This window comes from Paroedura picta, chromosome 3, assembly GCF_049243985.1.
Source record: "Paroedura picta isolate Pp20150507F chromosome 3, Ppicta_v3.0, whole genome shotgun sequence".
In the NCBI taxonomy this organism is placed as follows: domain Eukaryota; kingdom Metazoa; phylum Chordata; class Lepidosauria; order Squamata; family Gekkonidae; genus Paroedura; species Paroedura picta.
The window spans coordinates 6,610,655-6,638,426 of NC_135371.1; the positions used below are offsets into that span (position 1 = coordinate 6,610,655).

Here is a 27,772-nt window from a genome sequence, read left to right on the forward strand (position 1 = left end):
CTCAACTGAAATGGATGACTCTTGGACTAAGAAGGCTTTTTAAAAAAACAGTATTTGTTCCACAATGAGGACGTTTGTGCTCTTAATTTCCCCCTTCCTGCCACTGAAAGATTAGAAACAGGCACTGAAGGCGGTTAAGTTTTTAATTATTTATTCTCAACTTTTTAACCATTGAGAACTCCCTGAAAATATTCTCCAGGCTTCGAGAAACCCCAGAAGTGGTGTAATCATCCAGAAAATAGTTGGGAAGCTAGCTGTGTATATGCCCACCTGGGTCCCCTCCCCTTCCCATCATTGGCCATGGGGGGGGGGGGCAGGCCAACGCGACCATATATGTTTGTTTTTACTTTATTAGTAACTTTATTAATAATACATTTCCATAATAACATAAATCTTGTAGTCTTCCAATATAACATGATTAAACTTCCAGTAACACTTTATACAACATATTGTATATTTTTTGTACACGGAGACAAATGATTGTAAGCCGTAACATGACCATATATGTTCATATCGCCCAACAAATTTTTAAAAACGTATTTAAAATTAATGAACTCCCACCTGTTCAGGAAACCCTCCCTGGGCTGTCAAGAAACCCCAGAATTTCACCAAACCCTGGTTGAGAAAGCCTGATATTATTTTTGAACTTTTAATATTTTTTATCATGTCATGTGGTTTGATGTAACTCCCCTGAGTCTGGAGAGAAAAGGCTGGTAACAAATATAATAATTTTTCCCCTAAATTGTAGATATAAAATATAAAATATAATAAATAATAATAATAATCCCCTGATACCATTGATAATTTATGGGGCCAGTGGCCAGGAGCCTTTCAGACAAAGCTGAGTTCACTGGTCATTTCTTCAGACTTGTCATCCTCCCTGCCCCACATACACAATCACTTGGAGGTTTATATCTTCCCTTCCTCCTCCCGTCTGAACGCTCTGCTGTTGGCAGAGTTTAAATATGCAGAGAATTGCGAAACACCAGTCTGCTTAAAATAATAAAATGTGCAGAAAGAAGAGAGGCTGTGAGAATGTCTGATTACTCCCCATAATCAGGCTTCATCTGGTGAAAGAAACCTCTTTATTGAAGGAACAAGGATCAGATCATCACAGGGTCCTTGCTAAGACTGGGGATTAAAACTATGTGTGGAATACCTGCCATGGCTACCCCACTGAAACAGAGCCTTTGTGCACATGCGTTATCTTATTTCTGGTTCATTGAAAGGAGGAGAGATTTCCTGTTACAGAAGCTCAGGATATATGCTCTTCAGACACACAGGCTAGTATTGCCAAAAATGACTTATACAATCTGAGGATCATATGTTGTCTTTACTCTTTGTCGTTAGATGCTCCTTGGTATTCAGATCAGGCCTCATTAAAATAATGTACAATTTAGGAAAAAATATGCAAGCCAGTAAGCCGGCACTGGAGGCCAAGATAGAGAAGATCTGCACGGCTACCATGTATTTCCCTTTTGTGCTCCAGTAGGTGGGCAAGAAGGACACCCAAACACTGCAAAAGACCAACATGCTGAAGGTGATCAGCTTGGCTTCATTGAAGGCCCCAGGAAGATCTCTAGCTACGAAAGCCACCACGAAACAGACGGCAGCCAGGAAGCCCATGTAGCCAAGGGCACAATAAAACATGGCTATGGAGCCTTCGTTGCATTGCAGTGTGATCTGTGTGGGCAGGGAACGCATGTCAGACTCTAGGAAAGGGGGAGCAGCTCCCAGCCAGACAAAGCAGATGACCACTTGAATAAGGGTGCAGGAGAGGACAATGGCCTTTGCCAAGCTCTTCCCCAGCCATTTCCTCATCCTGTTCCCTGGTTTGGTGGCCACGAAGGCCAGCACCACAGTGACTGTTTTGGCCAACACAGAAGAGACGGAAATGGAGAAGATGATGTTGAAGACCGTCTGCCGGAGGAGGCAGGTCACCTTGCCAGGCCGTCCAATGAATAACAAGGAGGACAGGAAGGAAAACAGGAGGGAGATAAGGAGGATGAAGCTCAAGTCCCGGTTGTTGGCTTTGACCACTGGAGTTTCTAGATATTTCACAAAGGTTGCTAAGATAAAGCTAGTGGAAAGAGCCAAGATCAAAGCAAAGAAAGTCAAATTGATCCCCAAAGGTTCTTGATAGGACAGGAAAACAACAGTCTTGGGGACACATTCATCCCTGTCTTTGTTTGGATGCTGATCTTCTGGACACCGGGTGCAATGGTCTGCATCTGAAAACAACAAAGGGGACTTAATTTCCAGGAAACATTCATCTACCCTATTTCTTTGATAATCTTGCTTTTGTTTGTCAGCATGATTTCTCATAGGCCACAAAAACCAAATGAAACAGGAGAAGCCCATTTAGAAGTAAAAGATTGGAAAGAGATGCAGTTTAACTACAGTGCCTTGGGGAGTCTCAAAGCAGCTTACGAATGCCTTCCCTTCCTCTCACCAAAACAGACATCCTGCGTGGTCAGTGGGGCTGAGAGAGCTCCGACAGGACTGCTCCGTCAGAACAGCACTATCAGGGTTGTGATGAGCCCAAGGTCACCAAGCTAGTTTAATGTGGAGGAGAGGGAAATCAAACCCGGGTCGCCGGATTACAAGCCGTTGCTTTAAACCACTACTTCACACTGGCCCTACCCCCAGAGCAGTCCATACCACAATATGGTTTCATGCTACTCTGTGGGTTTCTGTGGTTCTTCAACCCATTCCCCAAAGGCTGCCCGTTCCTCTGGGACCACCTTCCTACCTTCCTGAGTGGAGACGGTCCCTTCCTTGCACGGAGAGCAATCAAAGCAGCAAATGGGCTCTCCGTCCCGAGCCAGTTTTGTGTATCCCGGCCGGCAGCTTTCGGTGCACCTTGACTGAGGCTGGGCCTAGAAAGGTAAGGAGGGCAATTCAAACACATGAGGGAACTGAGTCACATGATCGGAAAGGTGGAATTGATCTACCAACAACATTCCGCAGGGCCTGTAAGATGGTGCTCTTCCGCCAGCCCCATGGTTGAGGCCAAGAGAAATGGAGCCTCCCTCTGCTTTCCCCATCTCATGTCCCTTCCCTGGCTATGCCAGCGACTCCCTGAACCTCAAGAGACTCTCCCGCCAAAAGCTCTGAATAGGGTCTGACCAGAATGGCCAGCGGACCTAGGGGAGAACAGCGATGTGTCAGTTTTAAAGGATTATATTTTAAAAGGATGCTTAGGGCTAATCCTGCGTTGAGCAGGGGGTTGGACTAGATGGCCTGTATGGCCCCTTCCAACTCTATGATTCTATGATTCTATGAAAAGACTAGACATGTTCAAGAAAGTCAATGAGGCTTCTTGTTTGGCCATGAGATTTGGCCTCCTTTCTTTCCTGGTGGGCACAGAATGTTCTTCCAAAGGTTCTACTACAGGTATGGATTTGAATACAGGCCAATTAAGGTCAATATTGCTCTCTGGAGTATCAGGCACAGGTTCTTTCATATCAACTGGGTCATAGAATCATATGAGTTGGAAGGGACCTCCTGGGTCATCTAGTCCAACCCCCTACACTATGCAGGACACTCACATCCCAATCGCTCATCCACTGTCACCTACCACCCCCTTGAGCCTTCACAGAATCAGCCTCTCCGTCAGATGGCTAAAAATCTCCAAAGATGGAGAACCCTCCACCTCCCAAGGAAGCCCGTTTGATTATGCACTGTGATTTCAAAGCTCAGATTAAAAAAAAAAATCTGCACCTCATGCCACATTCCACTAACGTAGATGCTTTACCAGAGACCCATAGTCCCTCTTCCCTTCAGCTTTTCCCAGTGAAGCAAAACTGCCTGAGCCGGAATACATGACCGGTTGGGTTTTCGTTTGAAAACAGCTTTCCATGGATTTCAACTGACCCTGATGGAACCACAAATGGACCTTAGCTACCTGCCTCTGTTTCTGTGTCCCTTCTTGTTCGCTTCTTCCGTGTGCCTTTAAATTAACTGGACAGGAATCATATTCAGTCCGTAACTTAGATATAGGAGTCATTCAGTGACTCAGCACAAGCGAAACGAAATGTAATGAAATAGGAAGTCTCCTCACCCGGTTAATTCTGGCGGGCCACATAATGGCGTCTTCTTGAATGGTGACCCTCGTGCCTGTCGATGCCTGTCTCTTGATACTCCCAAATTTCACTTTCCCAATGGATATATTGGGAAATGCCACCCAGTGCACCATATCCAGGTCAGCTGCCAGATCTCCCTTCTCATCAAAATACACACCATCCAGGGAAATATTGTAAAACTGGAGGCTCCTGAGGAAAGGGTGAAGCTAGAATGAGAGAGAGAGAGAGAATTTTAAGAACAGAAGACCTGTGCTAGGGATGCCAGGCCCCCAGATGGGAACTGGGGATCCTCTGGAATTACAGCTCATCTCCAGACTATAGAATTCCCCTCGAGAAAATTACAGCTTTGGAATCCGTAGCATTGTACTCCACTGAGGTCCCTGTCCTCTCCGGGCTTCATCCCCAAATCTTTACAAGGTTCCCAGCCTGGATTTGACAACCCTGCCTCCCCTATGAAGAAGAAGAATTGGTTCTTATATGCCGCTTTTCTCTACCCGAAGGAGTCTCAAAGCAGATTACAGTCGCCTTCCCTTTCCTCCCCCCACAACAGACCCCCTGTGAGGGAGGTGAGGCTGATAGAGCCCTGATATTACTGAAGAAGAAGAAGAAGAGTTGGTTCTTATATGCCGCTTTTCTCTACCCAAAGGAGTCTCAAAGCAGCTTACAATTACCTTCCCTTTCCTCCCCCCACAACAGACACCCTGTGAGGGAGGTGAGGCTGAGAGAGCCCTGATATTACTGAAGAAGAAGAAGAAGAGTTGGTTCTTATATGCCGCTTTTCTCTACCTGAAGGAGTCTCAAAGCAGCTTACATTCGCCTTCCCTTTCCTCTCCCCACAACAGACCCCCTGTGAGGTGGGTGAGGCTGAGAGAGCCCTGATATTACTGAAGAAGAAGAGTTGGTTCTTATATGCCGCTTTTCTCTACCCGAAGGAGTCTCAAAGCGGCTTACAATCATTTGAACTCTGCTCAGAGTCCAGCTCCAAAATCAGAATTCGACAATGGAAAAATGAATTGTTCATTTCAGTGGTGTCATCTGCAAGGGTCCAGGAATACCTGCCAGGACTGGACTCTCTGAACTTCCCGGTGGTCTCTGCCCACCATCACCCTCCGCTTGGGTCTAGCTGAGTAGGCAGCATTTAAGGCGTGAGCCACGGCCTGGATTGTGTTGGAAATGCTGTAGCTCTCTTGAGAGAGGATCTTTTCACGCAGTCCCTGCGGGAAGTTCTCCAGTTTTTCTTTTTCTCTGCATCTGGTTTTGCCTTTCGCAGAAGACACGTGCTTTGAGTAGGAGCAACGAAATGCCCTCTGCCCAAATCTCTCAGTATCTGATAGAAATAATCCCTGATTACGATATTTTGTCCTTTTGTTTGTCTGGATTAAGAATGAAAAAAATCCATTAATGTGCTCAGACACCAGATCTCTGTAGGCGAAACCGAAGGTGAGGTCCCACAGAGCTGTTGTGATCCAGATTTTCCCTGCTATCGGTTTATTATATATTTCATCTGCTCTTTGGACAAAGTACATTGTGTCATAGAAGAGGCGAGTTTGCCCATAATAAACCACCACATTGACCTGTCTCCATAATGGGAAGGAAGTGATGGGAGACAATTGTTTATCCAGACGAAATACTGGCACGCTGATTGAGAAAGCCACGCAAATGCCGTGTCGGGTGAGGAGGGGGGTCAGGGTCCTCAGGAACCTTTCTCCGTTGTCCGTGTCTGGAGCAATGAGGCCAATCCAGGTCCATCGGAAGTGCAGGAGTAATTGGACAATGCCCATGTGCACAGCTTCTACTTTGGGCAGCATCCAATAGAAAAACGGGAACCGAGTCTTATCACTGAAAAGATGAGAGACAGAACCAAAACTGACCTAGAAAGGAAACAGGGAAGAGATTGGTGCCTTGGTTTGTTTTCAAAACAAAAGCTCAAATGCATGTTGCTGACCTTTATCTATTTATTTGATTCATCGTATGGCATGTGTGTGGGGAGAATTCTAATAGGTTGGCGGTCCCTAGCCTGCAAGAAGCTCTGGATGGATGGATGGATGGATGGATGGATGGATGGATGGATGGATGGATGGATGGATGGATGGGTGGGTGGGTGGCTGGCTGGCTGGATGGCTGGCTGGCTGGCTGGATGGATGGATGGATGGATAAAAAAGCAGAAAGATTAAATAATAAGTTGCCTAAAGCTTTTTTATTTGGGGAAAAGGGGGGTCATAGATATAATCCTCTGGTTGAATTTTAATTTGGTCGATTCTGATACGGCTTCATTTGATGGATTCTGAGGGGCTGGTTTCTGTCCTTCTTAATAATTCTCATGTACAATTGTGTTCATCTTGGTGATCTTTTGACCTGAGAGAAATGTTGCTGACACACCAAGGATAGGATGAGCACCTTGAAAAGAAACATCCATTGTGAGACTTCTTCTGGAAAAGTCCAAAAGCTGGCAGAGATCATGGGTGCTAGTTCAAAAGGAAACATAAGAGGAGAACCTCATGCATAGATGATTCCTCTATTCTCAGTTCAGAATTTCAGTTTCTTGGTTTCTCAGTGAATAATTTCAAACTTCTCTGCAACGTTATGGGTGATAAATCTTGAAGAACCTGAACTTCATTATCTCCTATTCGTAAAGGTATTCAAAGAACTTCCTAGAAATTGCTCCTTCCACAGAAGTTGAATCAATCATCACCAAAATGTCTCCAGAAAACTGCCTATTTTTTTATGGCATGACCTTGATGACTCATGCTAGCCTTATCTGTTCAGATTTCAGAAGCTAAGCAGGAATGGCTCCGGTTAGTCCTTGTATGAGAGACCACCAGGGAAGTCCAAGAACATTACACACAGGCAAGGAATGGCAAAGCACTTTTGTTAGTCTCTTGACTTGAAATCCCTGTGGGGTCATCATAGAATCATAGAGTTGGAAGGGGCCACACAGGCCATCTAGTCCAACCCCCTGCTCAACGCAGGATCAGCCCAGAGCATCCTAAAGCATCCAAGAAAAGTGTGTATCCAACCTTTGCTTGAATCATACATTAGCTATGACTTGTTAGCTCTTTCAATGACCACCACTGTACTAAGAAGACTTATTCCTCTTCACTACCTTCAAGTTTCCTTAGCCTGGCATTTGGACACCCACTGCAGGATTTAATCTTCCTGGGAAATGAGACAACAGAAGGAGAATCTCTTGGCACACCTCCCACCCCCACCCCCGGTTCCAACCTGTGGGACTTTGTAGTTGCTCAACAGGGTTGAAATGTGGAGGGAGGTTTCAGGGTCTGTCCCTTCGATGAGACTCGACAGGCCGCTCTCTCCTCCGCAGCCGTAGTTGGGAATGTTCTTGTGGCCGGCAGAGAGGGTGTCTAGTGTGGCATCGTAGGTCAGCCTTTCATTGAAAAAGTCGTTGTAGATGTCGTAGCCCAGGGTAACGTTCTGCAGGAGACCGGGGTTCTGGTTGACCTCTTGAACGGCAAACAAGACAGGCAGGATATGTTGATGCCCTCTGAACACACGCCTAAAGAGGAAGGTTGTGTCACGTGATCCTTCACCATTCACTGATCTCACCCTATCAAATACCTTCTTCTATGACTCCAACTGTGTTTCCAGACAATACCAATCTCTGCATTTTCTTCCTCACACTGTCATTACATTAGCCCCAACTCAGTTCTGTGGAACTGTTAGTCCTGGTGCATTAGGTTCTGTACGTTATGCAGGAGCACCTTGCTGTAAGGTGACTTTCCGTTTGACACTGAAACGCAATCTAAAAAATGTTTACACGGTGATATTTGACAAGAGGGGAGCTCAGACGTTATGGAAAGAGCAATGCAATTGCAATTTCCCAAACAGTGTTGTGTTGGTGTGTGTGTGTGTGGGGGGACGCATTGTGAAAGTGCCTCTGTGGGCCCCTCCCACCATACCAATATCAAGATTTAAAATTATTTTTGATGTCACTGTAAGTACTTCAACTCCCCCCCCCCCCCCGTTTTTGGCAAGATTAAATAGATTCTTGTGGGTCCTGCACTTTGCATTTTTATTCTATTGTGAGGGGAAAAAAATAAAACATTTTCTTCAACTCTAAAATATGTTTCCTTTTGAAAATAAATTCAAGGGGTTAGTTGTGTGGGTCTGAAGCAGCAGAACCAATTGAGAGTCCAGGAGCGCCTTCAAGACCAACAAGGATTTATTCAAGGCATGACCTTTTGTGTGCACCCACACTCCCTCAGATAACTGGCCGGGAGGAAGGGCAGGGAGAGGGGGGTCCAAAGAAACTTGATGCTCCAGCAATCGTGGGACAGGAAGGACTCCCAGAAAGCTTCTTCCATCAGGGAAAGAACAGGAGGTTAAAAAACAATACAGGGTCCTCACGAGGGGATGAGCCCCTGAGCCAAGTGTCCTTATAGTCCTTTGTCTTGGGGAGGCAGAGGGGGGGGGAGACAACCTTTGCCTCTTGTGCACATGAGTGGCAAAGCTCTGAACACGGCCACGAATTCAGTGGCAGGAAGTCTGTCTCAAAACCTACAGAGTTTGTTAGCTTATTTCTGACATGCAAAGCATTCTGGGTAGACAGTCTTGCCTTGGCTGTACTTCACCAGTCTTTACCACCAGTATGAATGGGAGGACAGGGAAGGAGGATGTCAAAATCATGACAGACAGACAGACAGACTCTTTCTTATGGTCATAGACCATCATAAGATGATGTGGTACCTCTATTAAAACCAGAATTTAAAACATCCTAAAATACAGTAATGAGTTCTGCTTTTGCCACGTAGGCCACCGTGCAGGTGTGCATCCTAGCGCCCGTTGTATCCCTGCCCCCCCCTTGGTTTTAAGCGATGTTAGGGGTGAGTTGTGTTGAGTGACGGCCTTATGTCAACTGTGCCCCCTTTTCCCCCGCTCCCTCTATTAATTTTTTGGGGAGGACAGGAGTTGAGTTATACCGCCGTGTTTCTTGGGGGTTTGTCTGTTCTGTGTATGATATTTTTCATGTCCCTAGTGTATTTTAATGGGTTTTTACGGGGTTTTTTATGATGGACTTAGTGTACCCCGCCACGAGCCAGTTCCGGGAGTGGCGGGATATAAATCAAATAATAATAATATAATACAATACAATATAATATGACAGTTCCTTGTATCCCATTCCTGCACTCTTCTGATGAAGACGTACTTCAGAACAGGGCAATATGCCAGATTTCTGCCATGTTAATGTTTGTGATGAATTCTTTTTGACTATGGATTTCGCTCCCCTTAATGTGCTTTTTGTTCTAACGACATCAGGTCTATTGATGCCTTTGTCCCCAACATTTTAAAGAATGAGTATCACAAATATACACTATGGTGCTTCTTGGGACTTGGGACTCCATCTTTGAGAATTTTTAAGCAGAGGCGGGATAGGCATCTGATGGAGAGGCTGATTCTGTGAAGGTTCAAGGGGGTGGCAGGTGACAGTGGAAGAGCAAGAGGGTTGTGAGTGTCCTGCATAGTGCAGGGGGTTGGACTAGATGACCCAGGAGGTCCCTTCCAACCCTATGATTCTATGATTCCCACCCACTTCCACAGACTATGTTCCTCTTTGGGGTCATTTTTAACCTTCGCACTCAGCCACTTACCCTAATGCTGTGTTCAAATAGAGCCTGGAGAAAGTATGCTGTAGGAACATTTTCCTTGTGGAGACGACCCCACCGATCAGGTGGTCACCTGGCTTGTAATAATTCAGCGGCTCCAATTCATCCTTGTCCAGATTCAGGGGGCATTTTGCCTTCCGTGTCCCACAGGCAGCCTGGGGCAGGAGCAGCAGCAAGAGAAGGAGCATCCCTCTGGCTCAGCAGACAGCTGTTGCCTCCCTCAGGGTTACCTCCAGTGGCATCGGCAGCTCCGGAGAAACTCTGCCAGCCCTGACTGGGAAGGCCTGGGAAAGCTACTTTGTCAGATCTCATAAGCTAAGCAACATCCAGGGTTGCTCCACAGAGGCCAGCAATGGACACTTATCTCTGTCCCTCTTGTGCCTTCAACACCCTACAGGGCCTCCGTAAGTCAGCTGTGATTTAGCAGCATTTTGCACACAGAGTGCTGTGCAATACTGTTTTTGCCAAGCTAAGGATGCAGAATCCAGAGAAAAACAGCGAGGTCTCTGATCCAGGGACACTCTGGACCCTCATGCTGCTTACGGGTCTTCTTCAGTCTCAGCCCCGGCTCTCAGGGGAAGAGGACGTGTTTGCGCAGCAGACATCACAGGGGCAAAAGAAAAAGTCACCACTTACAGCACTCTAAATTTTAACTTACGGTGTTCAAAGGCCATCTTGGGAGGGGGAGAGTGCTGGAGAGCTTTGGTAGGAAGAATAAATCATGATAATTTGTCTAATTATGATTATAAGGAGAGAGAATTGCGCTTTCTGTGCACTCCGGCAGTGCTGGTTCCATGCGCAGGTGCACAGAGGGAGAAACAAAGCTGGCAAAGATCAACACCATCCTTGGCTCCGGTTCAGATACAGGCCACACATGAAGCACCTTGTACTGAATCAGACCCCTGGTCCATCAAAGTCCAGGAGGGGCTGATTCTGTGAAGGTTCAAGGGGGTGGCAGGTGACAGTGAATGAGCAATAGGGTTGTGAGTGTCCTGCATAGTGCAGGGGGTTGGACTAGATGACCCAGGTGGTCCCTTCCAACTCTATGATTCTACGATTCTAAGGTCTGTATTGTCTACTCAGACCAGCAGTGGCTCTCTGCGGTCTCAGCTTGGTGTAGTGATTAAGGAGTGCGGACTTCTAATCTGGCATGCCGGGTTCGATTCTGCGCTCCCCCACATGCAGCCAGCTGGGTGACCTTGGGCTCACCACGGCACTGATAAAACTGTTCTGACCAAGCAGGAATATCCGGGCTCCCTCAGCCTCACCCACCTCACAGGGTGTCTGTTGTAGGGAGAGGAAAGGGAAGGGGACTGTAAGCCGCTTTGAGACTCCTTTGGGTAGAGAAAAGCAGCATTTAAGAACCAACTCTTCCTCTTCTTCTCCTTCACACCACCTGGTCCTTTTTATCTATCATGCCAGGGATTGAACCAGAGACCTTCTACATGCCAAGCTGATACGCACAGCAATGACCTCACAGAGTGAAAATGAGGACACAAGATAGCCAGTTTATGGGTTACAATGTTTTTATTCTTGCCTGAACAGCTGGGCAAAACCATCAATGAAGCATGTCCTGTTTTGAGTGCAGGGAGATGGTGCTGGCAGGGAGCCTTGTGACTAAAGGAATCACACACACACACCCCGGAGAAAATGAACACATGACACATGGACATATGCAGTTGCCTCATACTGATTCAGACCCCGGGTCCATCAAAATCAATATTGGCTTGGTGCTGCGGTTAGGAGTGTGGACTTTTAATCTGGCATGCTGGGTTCAATTCTGCACTCCCCCACATGCAGCCAGCTGGGTGACCTTGGGCTCCCCACAGCACTGATAAAGCTGTTCTGACCGAGCAGGAATATCAGGCTCTCTCGCCTCACCCACCCCACAGGGTGTCTGCTGTGGGGAGAGGAAAGGGAAGGCGACTGTAAGCCGCTTTGAGCCTCCTTTGGGTAGGGAAAAGCGGCATATAAGAACCAGCTCTTCTTCTTCAGTACTACCAGGGCTCTTTTGGCCTCACCTCCCTCACAGGGTGTCTGTCGCAGGGAGAGGAAAGGGAAGGCAATTGTAAGCCACTTTGAGACTCCTTCAGGTTGAGAAAAGCAGCATATGAGCACCAATTCTTCTTCTACTCAGACTTGGCTTACCATGGTCTCAGGCAGAGGTCTTTCCCAACACCTCCTACCTGACCCTTTTAACCGGGGATGCTGGGGATTGAACCTGGGACCTTCTGCATTCCAGTGAGCCCCAAAATGGCTGCTTTGGAGGGCAGACTCTATGCCATTATACCCTACAGTGACGCCATAGAGTCCACCCTCTGCCATTTTCCACTGACCTCCAGATGGCAGAGACCAGTCCCTCTGGATGAAATGGCTGCTCTGGGGGGGGGGGTGAACTCTATGGCATTTTTGTCCATTGAGATCCTTCCTGACAGTCCACTACCCTAAAGTTCCATCCTCAAATCTCCAGGAATTCAGAGTTGGCAACCCTGCTTTCTGTCTCCTCCACATGCTATTTTTCCAAACTCAAAAACACCCCAGTGGCGTGTCATTTGCATATTACGTTTTAATGGGTTTTTTATGGGATTTTATTGTTCCTATGAATTTCTGTAAACCACCGCGAGACATTGAGAGCCGCCGTATATAAGTATAAAAATAAATAAATAAATAATATAAATAAATAACTTTTTTATAGGTTTCCTCTCCTCCATTTTGTGCCCGAGCAGCTCCATGAAGGAGGTGTGCCTGGGAATAAAAAGAAACTGACTCAAAGGCTCTGGAAGCCAACTCCGGATTGGGAAATTCCTGGAGATCTGGGAGTGCAGTCTGGGGCTGGTGGGGTTTGGGAGGGAAAGGACCTAAGTGGAGGGAAATGCCACAGTGCCCTACCTCCAAAGCAAGAAATCTCTTGAGGTTGGTGGTATTTCCAGGAGAGCCCCAGGCCTCACCTGGAGGTTGGCACCCCTACTCGTAGCTGAACTGGGATTTCAACCCAGAACAGACTTTTATTTGACCTTCTAGCAACCACAGCTGGAGAACTGTAAAAGTCACTTCTGGATCTTGTTGACCTTTGTCAACAAAAGCCAAGCAAACTCACTTGACCTTTCCTTGGCCAACATCCAAGTTGGAGCCTCCAAGAATAACTTTTGGCATATTTACTTTCAGCAGCTGCCCACCTGCGCATGGGACCACATGGAGAGTATAGAAGGCACAGAGCGGATGCCTTCGTATAATTATGAAAATAATAGTGACTTCTTCTTCTTCTTGCCAAAACCCAAGGGATGTTTCCGAAGAGAGCCTTTCGGGTGACGACCTTGAAGCGTTGAATCAACAAGCACACTAAACCAGAAGAAGGCTGTTGTATAACTTCTTCTGTTCCCTGGAGAGACTGGGCCACCATATTTCAGACTTAACATTAATATTGCCCATGGATAGACTTCAATGTTATTTTACCCAAATTGAAGCAGCAGGACAGGGCATCTTTAAGACCAACAAAGTTGTATTCATTGACTTTATTGAATAAAAATAAAAGTGCCACTGGACTCTAATTTGGTTCATTATGTTTCTGGCATGTCCTGGCGGATTGTATTTTGTGTTTAAAGACTCAAAGTAACCACGACCCTCATTGTGTGTTCTTCTTTCAAATGTGGCTTCTTTTTGCCTCTGTGGTATTTCAAGGGATTGTATTTTGTGTTTAAAGACTCAAAAATCTTGTTCCTTTGTGTTTATATTATACTGTTATTTAAATCAGGGGTAGTCAACCTGTGGTCCTCCAGAAGTTCATGGACTACAATTCCCATGAGCCCCTGCCATCATTTGCTGGCAGGGGCTCATGGAAATTGTAGTCCATGAACATCTGGAGGACCACAGGTTGACTACCCCTGATTTAAAGTACTGTTCACAACTACACCTTTGTGAATTTTGTCTTTGGCTATATTTGATTGGTTAAGATTGTGTATTGATTTTTGAATGTGTTAGTAATTAGAGATTTACACCACAAAATAGTTTGCATTACATTCTTTATTGAGTACACTGGATTCCAGGTTTCTGGTTTCCTGTTTCCGGTTTTGGTCTTATCTGTGTACTCCCCCCCCTTTTTTTGCTTCCTTTGGAAGGAGTAGTGCAGTTGTCAACCAGCACCTAAATGGGATGCCAAGGTCACCAGTTTTCTCACTAAAAAAATTAAACTAGTGCTATTATACTTTTGTACTACTCCTACCATTTAGTTTCATGTTGTAATAGTGCTAGTTAACTCAAACTTTCTTTCTTTTTTTTAAACAAGGTAAAGGTGACGGTAAAGGTATCCTCTGTGCAAGCACCGGGTCATGTCTGACCCTTGGGGTGACGCCCTCTAGCGTTTTCTTGGCAGACTCAATACGGGGTGGTTTGCCAGTGCCTTCCCCAGTCATTACCGTTTACCCCCCAGTAAGCTGGGTACTCATTTTACCGACCTCGGAAGGATGGAAGGCTGACTCAACTTTGAGCCGGCTGCTGGGATCGAACTCCCAGCCTCATGGGCAGAGCTTTCAGACGGCTGCCTTACCACTCTGCGTCACAAGAGGCTCTTTAAACAAGGTACAGATTCCCAATATAACAAAACAGAGGGAGCAGCATTGTTAGTCAGGCCGGCAGACCGTCTGGTGGAGGTGCCAGACTGTGAGCCTCAGCCACTGATCAGCTGGTGGGTAGTGGAGACTTAACCGGCCCAAGCCACAGTGTCCAACTCACACAGGAAGTGACATCATCACACTATTGACTTCCGGGCAGCATTTCAGTAAAATCTCTCTGGTAGAAGTTCATGTTATCATAGAGGTTGGCCCAAATTCCAGATTATTGCCCAGAAATCTCTGACATGACAATGTCACTTCCTCTGAAATGCCTGTAAAATGGCCCAGCCCTTTCACTTTCTTCTAGTAAGCCCCCCTTCCCCCCCCCAACTTCATCCTCTACCACTTGCTTGTTATTTGGTCACTGATTTTGGAATAAAGTGGGCATCCATGTGGGTTAATAGCCATGCAGTAGGAGAGTTGCATTGAGGATGGAAATAAATAAAAGGGCAAAATGTGTCCCTTTCGCTCCATGTCACTGGAGCTGCATTGATGGAGATGTCTGCAAAGATGATTTCATCCATTTCTCACTGTCCACTCCATTCTCCTGATCCTCATGGCTATTTGTCCACCTGGGCCCCTTGAACCCAGGAATAAAATTGTCTGGGATCAGAATGTATCACTAGACAAGGGAGAGAACCAGAAGAAAGATCCATGACCATCAGCACCTTCTACCAAAGGATCACTGGATCCTACCCAGTTTGGGCTCCTTAGTAATATATTTCCCCCATTATTTACATGTATATACAGAAATACAGGTTCATATTTTTTTTCCAGTTCCCATCATTCATTTATCTTCCCTTCATCACTCACAATTAATTTCCCTTCTGAGGTATATGAGGGGAACAAACATTTGTAGGAAGACCAACAAAAGGGTTGTCTGTGAAGGGAATCGCATTAGATTTGTTCATTCCCTATTTACTGCGGGGCAGTATAATCAGTTGTCATCATTTATTTTCACCATTAGATGCTCCTTTGTATTCAGACCAGGCCTCAGTATTATGATATGACATTTGGGAATAAAGATGCAGCCCAGTAAGCCAGCGCTGGAGGCCAGGATGGAGAAGATCTGCACGGCGACCATGTACTTCCCTTTGGTGCTCAGGTAGGTGGGCACAAAAGACACCCAAACGCTACAGAAGACCAGCATGCTGAAGGTGATCAGCTTGGCTTCATTGAAGGCCCCAGGTAGATCCCTAGCTAAGAAGGCGACCACAAAACTGACCACAGCTAGGAGGCCCATATAGCCAAGGGCCACATAGAACATGGTGACAGACCCTTCATTGCATTGCAGTGTGATCTGTCTGGGTAGGGAGTGCATGTCAGACTCTGGGAAAGGGGGAGCAACTCCCAGCCAGACAAAGCAGATGACCACCTGAATAAGGGTGCAAGAAACAACTATTCTCTTTGCCAAGCTCTTCCCCAGCCATTTCCTCATTTTGTTCCCTGGCTTTGTGGCCATGAAGGCCAGCACCACGGTGATTGTTTTGGCCAACACAGAAGAGACAGCAATGGAGAAGACGATGCTAAAGGCCGTTTGCCGGAGGAGGCAGGTCACTCTTCCAGGATGGCCAATGAATAACAAGGAGGACAGGAAGCAAAGCAGGAGGGAGACGAGGAGGGTGTAGCTGAGCTCCCGGTTGTTGGCTTTGACCATAGGAGTCTCTAAGTATTTAATGAAGATGCCCAAGATAAAGCCTGTGGAAAGAGACAAGAACAGAGCAAGGAAAGCCAAAGTGATGCCCAAAGGCTCTTGGTATGACAGGAAGGTAACAGTCTTGGGGACGCATCCATCCCTGTCTTCGTTTGCATGCTGGTCCTCTGGACACGGGGTACAGTGGTCTGCATCTGAAAACAACAAAAGGGATTTCAATTCCAGGACTCATTGATTGTATTTCCTTGATTATCTTGATTCTATGACACTCTAGGTTTCAGCATGTCTCAGAGGTCACAAAAGCCAAATTAATGGAGATGAGAGAGTTCTAAAGAATTCTAATAGTTGTGCACCAAAGGTTTTGTAGAAAAATATCCCAGGCACAGAAATTTGCCTGTTCATCTAAAAAAGGATATCACTTCTTGCGGCTAGCTGAGAAGACTTTCCACAGTGTCGAACATGGAATGAAGTCAAATTATAAAGTAGCCACAGGTGGCTAAAAGATGAAATTGATTAGAGCCAGGTTGGTCGCTGTGTAAGATAGGATGTTGGTAGTTATTTTATTTATTTATTTGACTTCTAAACCACCATTCCTAGCCAGATAGCTCACGGCAGGTAATAACAACGAGCACAGCTCTTCTTACCTTTATGTACTATTGTTGCCCCTCCAGAGGAACTGGTTGGCCACTGTGTGGGACAGGATGCAGGACTAGATGGATCATTGGTCTAATCCAGCAGGACTCTTCTTAAATCATGTTCTTATGCTGTTACTTTTCTTTATACGTGCCATTCTATGTTTTTATCCATAAGATCCATGAGAATCGATTTAGGTAAATCATAGAATAGGATCGATCATAGAGTTGGAAGGGGCCATACAGGCCATCTAGTCCAACCCCCTGCTCAACACAGGATCAGGCCAAAGTAAAGAGGTGGGACTTGACCCAATGCATCCCTCCCCTCCCCCATGCCACCTCTGACCTTTGAGGCTGAGATGGAATCTGAACTCTGAGCTCTTATGTCCACGACCAGCTCTCTAATTATTTCATGTCACGATAGTCTGGGTCATGAAGTTCCAAATCCAAGCCTCCCCCCCCCAAAAAAAAACCAGTGTTTCCTCCTATATTCTGGAGGCTTCCCCGTCCCCCTGGACAGTAATTCTACACTTCTCTCATAGCAACCTTTTGCTTATCCGCCAGTCTGCCCGGCTGCAAGTCTGGGGCTGGAGACTGTCAGCGCAGCAGATTCTGTCGTAGCAGAACCCAAAGCGCACTGTCAGTCCACTTGAAGTACTTGCTGGCAAAGCTGAGCCTTAACCTTGCCCCTGTGGAACTAGTGGCCATAAGGCAGGAGACTGTAGAATCAGTCTGAGTCCAGTGGCACCTTTAAGGTCAATGAAGTTTTATTCCAGGTGTAAGCTTTTGTGCACAAGCATACTCCTTTGAGTAAAATGTTGTCGGTCCTACAGCTTCAGACCAACCTGGCAACCCACCTGAATCCATAAACAGGAAGGCCACAAAGAGGAGAGAGAATTTAGCCCTACCCCCATGGCTGTCCAAGGCACGACATTGTTTAAAGCACCTTTGTGGGCTTCTCTGAGTCTTCACCCCATTCCCCAAAGGCTGCCCGTTCCCCTGGGACCACCTTCCTGCGTGGAGACGGTCCCTTCCTTGCACGGAGAACAATCAAAGCAGCAAATGGGCTCTCCGTCCCGAACCAGTTTTGTGTATCCCGGGCGACAGCTTTCAGAGCACCTTGACTGAGGCTGGGTCTAGAAAGACAAGGAGGGTCAATTCAATTGTGTGAAGGAACTGAGTCACATTATCAGAAAAGACATCTATCTGGCATGAATTTTACCATGAAGTGGTGAAAACTTGGCAAACTCTCATCTCGGTCTATGTGCCTCCTTATCCCTCCTTTACCTAAGAACTAGAGGTGTGGCCTGCTAGGCCCAGATGACAGCTGAGCCCCCCCCCCCCTCTCAATTAGACAAAACCGAGTCTCTTGCTCTCACAATTACGTCTGAATGGGATGGGAGCTGCTTCCTCGATGATCGTTTCTCTTGGTCTCCTCAGCATTTTCCCGGGAAGTCGGGGCCTTAAATTGAAGTCTCATTAAGGAATTGTGGATTGTGTGCACAGAGGTCCTAAAACTGTCATTGTGTGAAGGCAGTGGCTATATACAGGAAAGGAATGGGAGAGGAATGGGAAGGCGACTGTAAGCTGCTTTGAGCCTCCTTCGGGTAGGGAAAAGCAGCATATAAGAACCAACTCTTCTTCTTCTTCTAAATGAAGCTTCTGGTATGGCCGTGAGATTGGGCTCTTTACTTTGCCTGATCAACAGAGAATGATCTCCCAAATATTATACAACAGGCTGAACTCATGAAGGTGTCTCATATTGGACCAGATCGTGGTCTTCATTCATTCATTCATTCATTCATTCATTCATTCATTCATTCATTCATTCATTCATTCATTCATTCATTCATTCATTCATTCATATATAACCTAAGACCTTCTGCATGGCAAGCAGATGCTCTACCAGTGATCCATATCCCCTCCTCATCTCAACGTTTCCTGCCAAAGCAATCCAGTCTAAAATTGCCCGAGCCAGAGGACATGCCTTGATGGGTCCTGATTTGGGAACAGCTTTTCATGGGCATAAACTGACCCTGATGTAAACTCAAAGGGACCCTAGATACCCACCTCTGTTCCTGGGACCCTTCTCACTAGTTTCTTCCATGTGCTCTTAGCATTTGACAGGAAATATATTTGGTTTTTAATTTATAGATTTGAGTCACCCAGTTACTCAGCACAAGCGAAAGGGAACGTAATGAAACAGGAAACCTCCTCACCTGGTTAATTCTGGCGGGCCACATAATTAGGTCTTCTTGAATGGTGACCTTCGTTCCTGTCGAGGCCTGTCTCTTGATACTCCCAAATTTCACGTCACCAACAGTTATATTAGGAAATGCCACCCAGTGCACAATATCCAGGTCAGCTGCTAGATCCCCTTTCTCATCAAAATACACACCATCCAGGGAAACATTGTAAAACTGGAGGTTCCTGAGGAAAGGATGAAGCTAGAGAGAGAGAGAGAGAGAGAGAGAGAGAGAGAGAGAGAGTGTTTGTGTGTGTGTGTGTGTGAGAGAGAGAGAGAGAGAGAGAGAGCATTTCAAGACTGGAAAACAACTCTGGGTACCTCTGCTAGGGATGCCAGCCTCCAGGTGGGGCCTGGAGATCCCCTGGAATTACAGCTCATCTCCAGAAGACAGAGTTAAGTTACTGAAAAAAATGGCTGCTTTGCTATTTGGATGCCTCTGAGGCCCTTTTCCTCTCCAGGCCCTCACCCCAAAACTCCAGGAGTTTCCCAGCCTGGATCTGACAACCTTCCCCTCCAATGACCAGGAAGGACCTGGCAACCCTCACTCCTGTCCTGTCATTTTAGGATTTTCGGCATTGGGGGTTAGACTGTATTTAGAACCATGAGATGTATATACATGATTGTGTATCCAACAGTGAAACAAGGATCTGACAGCCAAGGCACATATCATGGGTGCAATATTTGATGGGGGCACCCCTGGGCCCTATCGAGCCCCCATGGGTGATGGGTAAAGGTAAAGGTAAAGGTATCCCCTGTGCAAGCACCGGGTCATGTCTGACCCTTGGGGTGACGCCCTCCAGCGTTTTCATGGCAGACTCAATACGGGGTGGTTTGCCAGTGCCTTCCCCAGTCATGACCGTTTACCCCCCAGCAGCAAGCTGGGTACTCATTTTACCGACCCCGGAAGGATGGAAGGCTGAGTCAACCTTGAGCCGGCTGTTGGGATCGAACTCCCAACCTCATGGGCAAAGCTTTCAGGCAGCTGCCTTACCACTCTGCGCCACAAGAGGCTCTTATGGGTGGTGGGAGCCTTGCGCAATAAGAAGTCCATGTCCCTGACGCCCACCCCAGTGGGCAGAGAATGGCTGGGTATTGTGAGCTAGACAGAGAGTGCATGAAGAGTGCAGCAGAACTCATGGAAATGGCCGTTAAAGGGGACTTTCCTCCAGCAGTGGAGCCTGTGGAATGAGTCAATGCAGACAGGAAAGAAATAACAGTTCACGATAAGAAGAGTCCCACCTCTCCCAAGAAGGCTGAAGGACACACAAAGACACCAGATCTTTGCAAGTTGTACACCCCAACATTGAACCTCTGCTCAGAGTCTGGCTCCAAGGTAACAATTCCACAACTCAGTGAACTGGCCTGTGAGGGTCCAGGAATACCTGCCAGGGCTGGAGTCTCTGAACTTCTTGGCGGTCTCCGGCCACCATCACCCTCCGCTTGGATCGAGCTGAGTAGGCGGCATTTAAGGCGTGAGCCACGGCCCAGATTGTGTTGGAAATGCTGTAGCTCTCTTGAGAGAGGCCCTTTTCACGCAGCCCCTGCGGGAAGGTCTCCAGTTCTTCTTTTTCTCTGCATCTGGTTTTCCCTTTCGCTGACAGCACGTGCTTTGAATAGGAACAACGAAATGCCCTCTCCCCAATTGGCTCAATATCTAATACAAATGATTTCGGTCTATCATATTTTCTCCTTTTGTTTGTGTGGATTAAGAATGAAAAAAATCCATTAAGGTGCTCAGAAATCAGATCTCCGTAAGGGATACTGAAGGTAAGGTCCCACAGAGCTGTGGTGACCCAGATTTTCCCCGTTACCGGTTTATTATGCATTTCGTCTGCGCTTCGAATGAGGTAGAATGCTTCGTAGAAGCAGCTTGTTTGCCCATAATAAACCACCACATTGATTTGTCTCCATAAGGGAAAGGATGTTATTGGTGCCACTTCAGTATTCAGTTGGAACCTCGGCACGCTGATGGAGAAAGCCACGCAAATGACATGTCTGGTGAGGAGGGGGGTCAGGGTCCTCAGGAACCTTTCTCCGTTGTCCGTGTCCGGAGCAATGAGGCCAATCCAGGTCCATCGGAAGTGCAGGAGTAATTGGACAATGCCCATGTGCACAGCTTCTTCTTTGGGGAACATCCAATAGAAAAACGGGAACCGCATTTTATCACTGAAAACATGAGAAACAGAACCAAAACTGACCTAGAAAGGAAAGGAAGGAGAAGGAATTAATACCTGTTTTCAGAACAAAATCTCAAACGCACGTTGTTGTTGTTGTTGTTGTTGTTGTTGTTGTTGTTGTTGTTGTTGTTAGGTGCGAAGTCATGTCCGACCCATCGTGACCCCATGGACAATGATCCTCCAGGCCACCAGCAAAATAAATGTTTGAAGGCGAAGAAGCGCTACCTCTGCCTCCAATGTCCTGCCCTAACACCCGCCTCCCTCGCCCATCTTATAGGGGACAGGAAGTGCTTTTTTTTTTTTTTAATGGAGAAGAGCCTGGAGCAACAAACAGGCAATGCCAAAAATAAAATAATTTTTCCCAAAATTGTGACACAAAGCATGCCTCTCTAAAGTCCCCCTCCCCCCAAAAATCAAGAACGAGTTTGATTTTTAAGATTATCAACAGACTCATGATTCCATAAGGGGTGGCATTCAAAAAGCACTATCATCTAAAATTATATGCATAGGCGTTTCAACAGAGAAGTGTGAATTAAAAAAAAAAATTAGCGGGCATCGCGGGACCTTTAAAACATGGCGAAAGGGGATTGGTTGCCTGGATTGATTGACAGGTGGAAGAGCATATAAGAGCATATAAAGCGCTTTGCTCCCTTCTGCCATTTCCAGCAGCAGATGTGGAGGGTGAGAAGCACAAAAAGGCGGCAGACGAAAGCGAGACAGCAGAAAAGTGAGGAGAGGCCGGGAGGTGCAATATGATTTAGCGCTATACCATTCAGCTGGCACAATGCTATTTTTACTGATGTGCGGAAAGCCCCTTAATTTAAAAAGGAAAACCCCTTCTATGGATGATTCATTTATTCCTTAGCTTCTTCGTTAAGAATGTCAAATGTCTTTGCAAAGTAATGGGTGATAAATCCTGCATAACCTGAACTACAAAATTTCCCATGTTTAAAGGGTATTCAAGGAGCTTCCTAGAGACTGCCTCTCTCACCGAAACTGAATCAAACATCAACAAAAGGTCTCTAGGGCCCTTTCCTCACACATAGGATAATGCACTTTCAATGTGCTTTGGCAGATGGATTTTCCTGTGTGGAATAGGAACTTCTAAAGTGCATTGAAAGTGCATTATCTATTGTGTGCTGTATAGGCATAGGTGACTGCCTGGTTTTTACTCTTCCTCCTCCTCCTCCTCCTCCTCCCCCCCCCCCCCCAATTAGATAGGGACCTGGAGAGAAAACCTCACCCAAAGAGTAGTTGCCAATGGTATTACGGCAGATAGTTGGCAGGTGAGCAGTGAATGAGGGGGTGGACGGGCTACTCATTACATTTGCAGATGACACCCAATTGGGGTGGGGAGGAGGAGGAGGAGGAGGAAGAAGAAGAGTTGGTTCTTATATGCCGCTTTTCTCTACCAAAAGGAGTCTCAAAGCAGCTACCAATTGCCTTCCCTTTCCACTCCGCACAACAGACACCCTGTGAGGTGGGTGAGGCTGAGAGAGCCCTGAGATTCCTGCTTGGTCAGAACAGCTTTCTCAGTGCTGTGGCAAGCCCAAGGTCACCCAGCTGGCTGGACGTGAGGGAGAGAAGAAACAAACCTGGCTCACCTGATTAGTGCTGAAGTATTTAAAGTTATATCAGAAATAATTCTTCCTCTTGATATTATTATGGGGGGAAGGGCTCACAAAGACAAAGTGCCCAGAGCCCAAGGTGTGGCAAGCCCAAGGTCACCCAGCTGGTTGCATGTGGGGGAGCGCAGAATTGAACCCGCACTCCTAACTGCTACAACAAGAGTAGAGAACACCCCAGATGATAGCGTTCAAGGAGATCTGAACATGCTGGGAAAGGAGGCAACTGAGAACAAGAAGAGAAGTTTTACTTCTCGGTCACAAAACTGATATTGAGGTACGTGTGGACTAAGTTAAAAAGGAGCAGCAGTGTGACGTGGCAGTAAAGAAGGTGAATGCAATCTTGGGCTGTCTCAGGGGAGGCATCATGTCAAAGTTGCAAGATGGCATAGTGCCACTGTATACTGGAAGTCTTACTTCAAAAAGGACATGAACAAAATTGAGGAAATGCAGAGGAGGGCCACAAGGCAGATCTGGGCCCTCGGTGGCCCAGTCTTGTAAGGAAAGGCTGAGGGACTTGGGAATGTTCAGTCTGGAGAAGAGAAGGTGGAGAGGGGACTTAATTGTTGTCTATAATAATTTGAAAGGTTGTTACTCAAAGAGGGCAGGGAAAGGTTCCTATTGGCAGCAGAGGACAGGACTTTCAATAATGAGTTTAAACTATGTATAGAAAGATACTGGCTAAATATCAGTGGGGAAATGTTCACAGCCACATTAGTTCAGCAGTCGCCTGTGACTTGAGGTTGATATTCATAAACTCTGTTGCCCTAATAATTCTTATGTCTCTTCGCTATCTTCAAGTGGCTTTAGCCTGGCCTTCGATCACTCACACCTATGGATTGAGTCTTCCTGGGGGGAAAGTCAACAGAAGGAGAATCCCTTCGCACACCTCCCACCCCCACCCCAGTTCCAACCTGTGGGACTTTGTAGTTGCTCAACAGGGTTGAAATGTGGAGGGAGATTTCAGGGTCCGCCCCTTCGATGAGACTCGACAGGCCGCTCTCTCCTCCGCAGCCGTAGTTGGGAATGTTCTTGTGGCCAGCAGAAAGGGTGTCTAGTGTGGCATCGTAGGTCAGCCTTTCATTGAAAAAGTTGTTGTAGATGTCGTAGCCCAGGGTAACGTTCTCCAAGAGACCGGGGTTCTGGTTGACTTCTTGAACAGCCAACAAGACAGTCAGGATGTGTTGATGCCCTCTGTACGCACGCCTAAAGGGGAAAGATGTGTCAGACGGTCATTCCCCATTCATTGACCACACTCTGTCAAATCCCTTCTTCTCTAACTCCAGGAATCTTTTCAGACCATACCAGTCTCTGCATTTTACTCATAGAATCGTAGAATCATAGAGTTGGAAGGTATCTCCAGGGTCATCTAGTCCACCTCCTGAAGAATGCAGGAAATTCACAACCTACCCACCCACAGTGACCCACCCACAGTGACCTAGTGGCCCAGATGATGCCTCCCAAGACTCAAGACTATTCCAAAGACTATTCCTTTGTCTTCAGTTTTGTTAGCCCCAAACCCAGATCTGTCTGATAGTCCCAGTGTAATGGGTCCTGCATGTTACCTGGCAGGGCCTGGCTGCAAAGTGACCTTCCCTTTACCACAGAAAACACAATCTAAATAAGGTTTCCACCTTGGTGTTTGACAAGACGGGAACTCAGACTAGAACAAGCCATGCAGTTGTTACTTCCTAAGCAGTGTTGTGCCCTGGGGTCCAATTGTGACTTTCATGGGCCCTGGGCACTTTGTCTTTGTGAGCCCCTCCCCCCATAATAATATCAAGATAAAGAATTATTTCTGATATAACTTTAAATACTTCAGCACTAATCTGGTGAGCCAGGTTTGTTTCTGGTCTCCCTCACGTCCAGCCAGCTGGGTGACCTTGGGCTTGCCACAGCACTGAGAAAGCTGTTCTGACCAAACAGGAATCTCAGGGCTCTCTCAGCCTCACCCACCTCACAGGGTGTCTGTTGTGGGGAGAGGAAAGGGAAGGCGACTGTGAGCCGCTTTGAGCCTCCTTCGGGTAGATAAAAGCGGCCTATAAGAACCAACTCTTCTTCTTCTTCAGTAATCTCAGGGCTCTCTCAGCCTCACCTCCCTCCCAGGGTGTCTGTTGTGGGGAGAGGAAAGGGAAGGCGACTGTGAGCCGCTTTGAGCCTCCTTCGGGTAGATAAAAGCGGCCTATAAGAACCAACTCTTCTTCTTCTTCAGTAATCTCAGGGCTCTCTCAGCCTCACCTCCCTCCCAGGGTGTCTGTTGTGGGGAGAGGAAAGGGAAGGCGACTGGAAGCTGCTTTGAGACTCCTTCAGATAGAAAAAAACAGTATATAAGAACCAAAGTCTTCTTCTTCTTCAGTAATATCAGGGCTCTCTCAGCCTCGCCTCACCTCCCTCACAGGATATCTGTTGAGGGAAGACAAAAGGGAAGGCAAATGTAAGCTGCTTTGAGATTCCTTCGGGGAGAGAAAAGCAAATTTTTTCTCTTTTTTTCTGATGTAAAAATACTTAAAATATTTTCTTCGACTCTAAAAGTTTCTTCTTCTTCTTCTGATTTTGAAATGAAATTAAAACATTTTCTTGGGCTCCTAAAAGTATCATGGGCAATGTTGAAATGTGCAAGACCTGTAGTTTGCATGATTCAAAAGCAAAGGAAGAACATCCTAGGGGGAGCACCTGTGGAGATGTGAGCAGAACATATTTAGATTAGGAACTTGGTGCTATTTTTCAGATAATCTCCGCCAGTGTCCTGCTAGCCTCTCCAGACTTCCTGCTTCTTTAAGCACACTTCCTACCTGACTGCCTTCAAAAGAACAGTCCGTCAGACCTCTCCTCGGTTCTCTACTTAATAAAGCTGTTTATTCTTTAGGCAGCTGGCGCTCCGTTCCTCCTATGCATCTTTAAAGGCTGCCAGCAGGCCCTGTGTGCTGTGCCTACCGTAGGTAAAAGATAATTCATCCCTGGTCGTGCCCATCTAAGTCCCTTGCCTACCAGGTTGTTTCTAAATGCAGAGTCCCAATTTCCAATTTTCAAGCGCTGCACTCCAGTGAGAAAACACATTGGCAGCACTCTCAGTTGTGAAATGTTTTCCAGCCTTTTAGAGATTTATAAACTAATTAAGTGGACTGACATTGGCTAAATGCATGTTCAAAAAATGGCTCCTGCAAAGAGCAACCAAACTGGCGTCCGCTACGTTGCCCTGTTTCAAAGTGAGTCATCGTCGGAATGCAGGAACCGTCATAGGGATTTAGAAAAGATTTCCCTATGTGATAGAAACAATCAATTGGTATAAAAAAAACAACAACAGAAGGCGCCTTTAGGAAATGGTTGGCATAGGTAGCTGTTCAGAGGCCATTGTCACCAAACAGGCAATTCATAAAGAGCTGCATAATACTATCATAAAATGTATACAATATACTAATACACAATATATTATATCATAACATAATGATACTATACTATACTATACTATACTATACTATACTATACTATACTATACTATACTATACTATACTATACTATACTATACTATACTATACTATACTATACTATACTATACTATACTATACTGGGGCCAAGGGAACAAGCCCTATGAAGATAGGTTGAGGGACTTGGGAATGTTCAGCCTGGAGAAAAGGAGGTTGAGAGGGGACATGATAGCCCTCTTTAAGTATTTGAAAGGTTGTCACTTGGAGGAGGGCAGGATGCTGTTTCTGTTGGCTGCAGAGGAGAGGACACGCAGTAATGGGTTTAAACTTCAAGTACAACGATATAGGCTAGATATCAGGGAAAAAATGTTCACAGTCAGAGTAGTTCAGCAATGGAATAGGCTGCCTAAGGAGGTGGTGAGCTCCCCCTCACGGGCAGTCTTCAAGCAAAGGTTGGATACACACTTTTCTTGGATGCTTTAGGATCCTTAGGGCTGATCCTGCGTTGAGCAGGGGGTTGGACTAGATGGCCTGCATGGCCCCTTCCAACTCTGTGATTCTATGATTCTATGATTCTATGATTCTATGATTCTATGATTCTATGATTCTATACTATACTATACTATACTATACTATACTATACTATACTATACTATACTATACTATAATCAGTTCCTTGCATACCATGCCTGCATTTTTCTGATGATGATATACTTTGGAAGAAGACAATATACCAAATACCTTCCTTGTTAATATTTGTGATGGACTCTTTCTGAACCTGGATTTAGGTCACGAGAATGTACTTCAAATTCACAGAATCACAGAATCATAGAATGGGAAGAGGCCATACAGGCCATCTAGTCCAACCCCCTGCTCAACGCAGGATCAGCCCTAAACATCCTAAAGCATCCAAGAAAAGTGTGTATCCAACCTTTGCTTGAAGACTGCCAGTGAGGGGGAGCTCACCACCTCCTTAGGCAGCCTATTCCACTGCTGAACTACTCTGACTGTGAATCATACTTCTGTTTTAAGGAGATCAGGTCTATGGCTGTTCTTGTCCCAAGAATTTTTTAAAAAGATATCGCATCCCATCCAGTACCAATATACCCTGTGGTGCTTGGGGGGACTTCCCCACCCAGTTCTAAATGCCACGTTCCTCTTTTGGACATTAGCGTTCAGACCACCTGCTGTGACACCACTTACCCGAATTCTCTGCTAGAGTAGAGACTGGAGAAAGTATGGTGCTGGAAAAATTTACTTGTGGAGATGACTCCGCCGATCAGGTGGTCTCCTGGCTTGTAATAATTCAGCGGCTCCAGTTCATCCTTGTCCAGATTCAGGGGGCATTTTGCTTTCCGTGTCCCACAGGCGGCCTGGGGCAGGAGCAGCAGCAAGAGAAGGAGCATCTCTCCGGCTCGGCTGAATGCTATTGTCGCCCTCAAGAAGATTTCCAGCGGCATCAACAGCTCCCAAGAAACTATGTCAGCCTTAACTGGGAAGGCCAGGCTAACCCGCTCCTGCTAGTTGTCAGAAGCTAAGCAACATCCAGGTGAAAACAGACCTCTCTCTAGTGCCTTGAAAACCCTATAGGCTTCCCATAAGTCAGCTGTGACTTAGCAGCGTTTTCCTCACAGAGAAGCAGCCAATTTTGCCAAGCCAGGGATGCAGAGCCCTGGCAAACACAGAAGGTGCCCCAGT

At 46.4% G+C, this 27,772-nt stretch overlaps 2 protein-coding genes across 2 annotated transcripts; both read right to left on the reverse strand.

Annotated features, from left to right (window-relative positions):
* Positions 1-1,320: 1,320 nt before the first annotated feature.
* LOC143834460 (vomeronasal type-2 receptor 26-like) lies at positions 1,321-9,894 on the reverse strand. Its single transcript, XM_077331284.1, has 6 exons — positions 9,692-9,894; positions 7,308-7,599; positions 5,141-5,956; positions 4,064-4,291; positions 2,753-2,879; positions 1,321-2,231 (listed from the first exon to the last, which is right to left on the reverse strand). The coding sequence occupies exons 1-6, from the start codon at positions 9,892-9,894 to the stop codon at positions 1,321-1,323; spliced, it is 2,577 nt and encodes an 858-aa protein (XP_077187399.1).
* A 5,356-nt stretch (positions 9,895-15,250) lies between these two features.
* On the reverse strand, positions 15,251-27,480 carry LOC143834461 (vomeronasal type-2 receptor 26-like). The gene is made up of 6 exons (XM_077331285.1): positions 27,278-27,480; positions 23,564-23,855; positions 20,230-21,045; positions 18,819-19,046; positions 17,609-17,735; positions 15,251-16,161 (listed from the first exon to the last, which is right to left on the reverse strand). Exons 1-6 carry the CDS (start codon positions 27,478-27,480, stop codon positions 15,251-15,253), a joined length of 2,577 nt encoding a protein of 858 aa, XP_077187400.1.
* Positions 27,481-27,772: the final 292 nt, after the last annotated feature.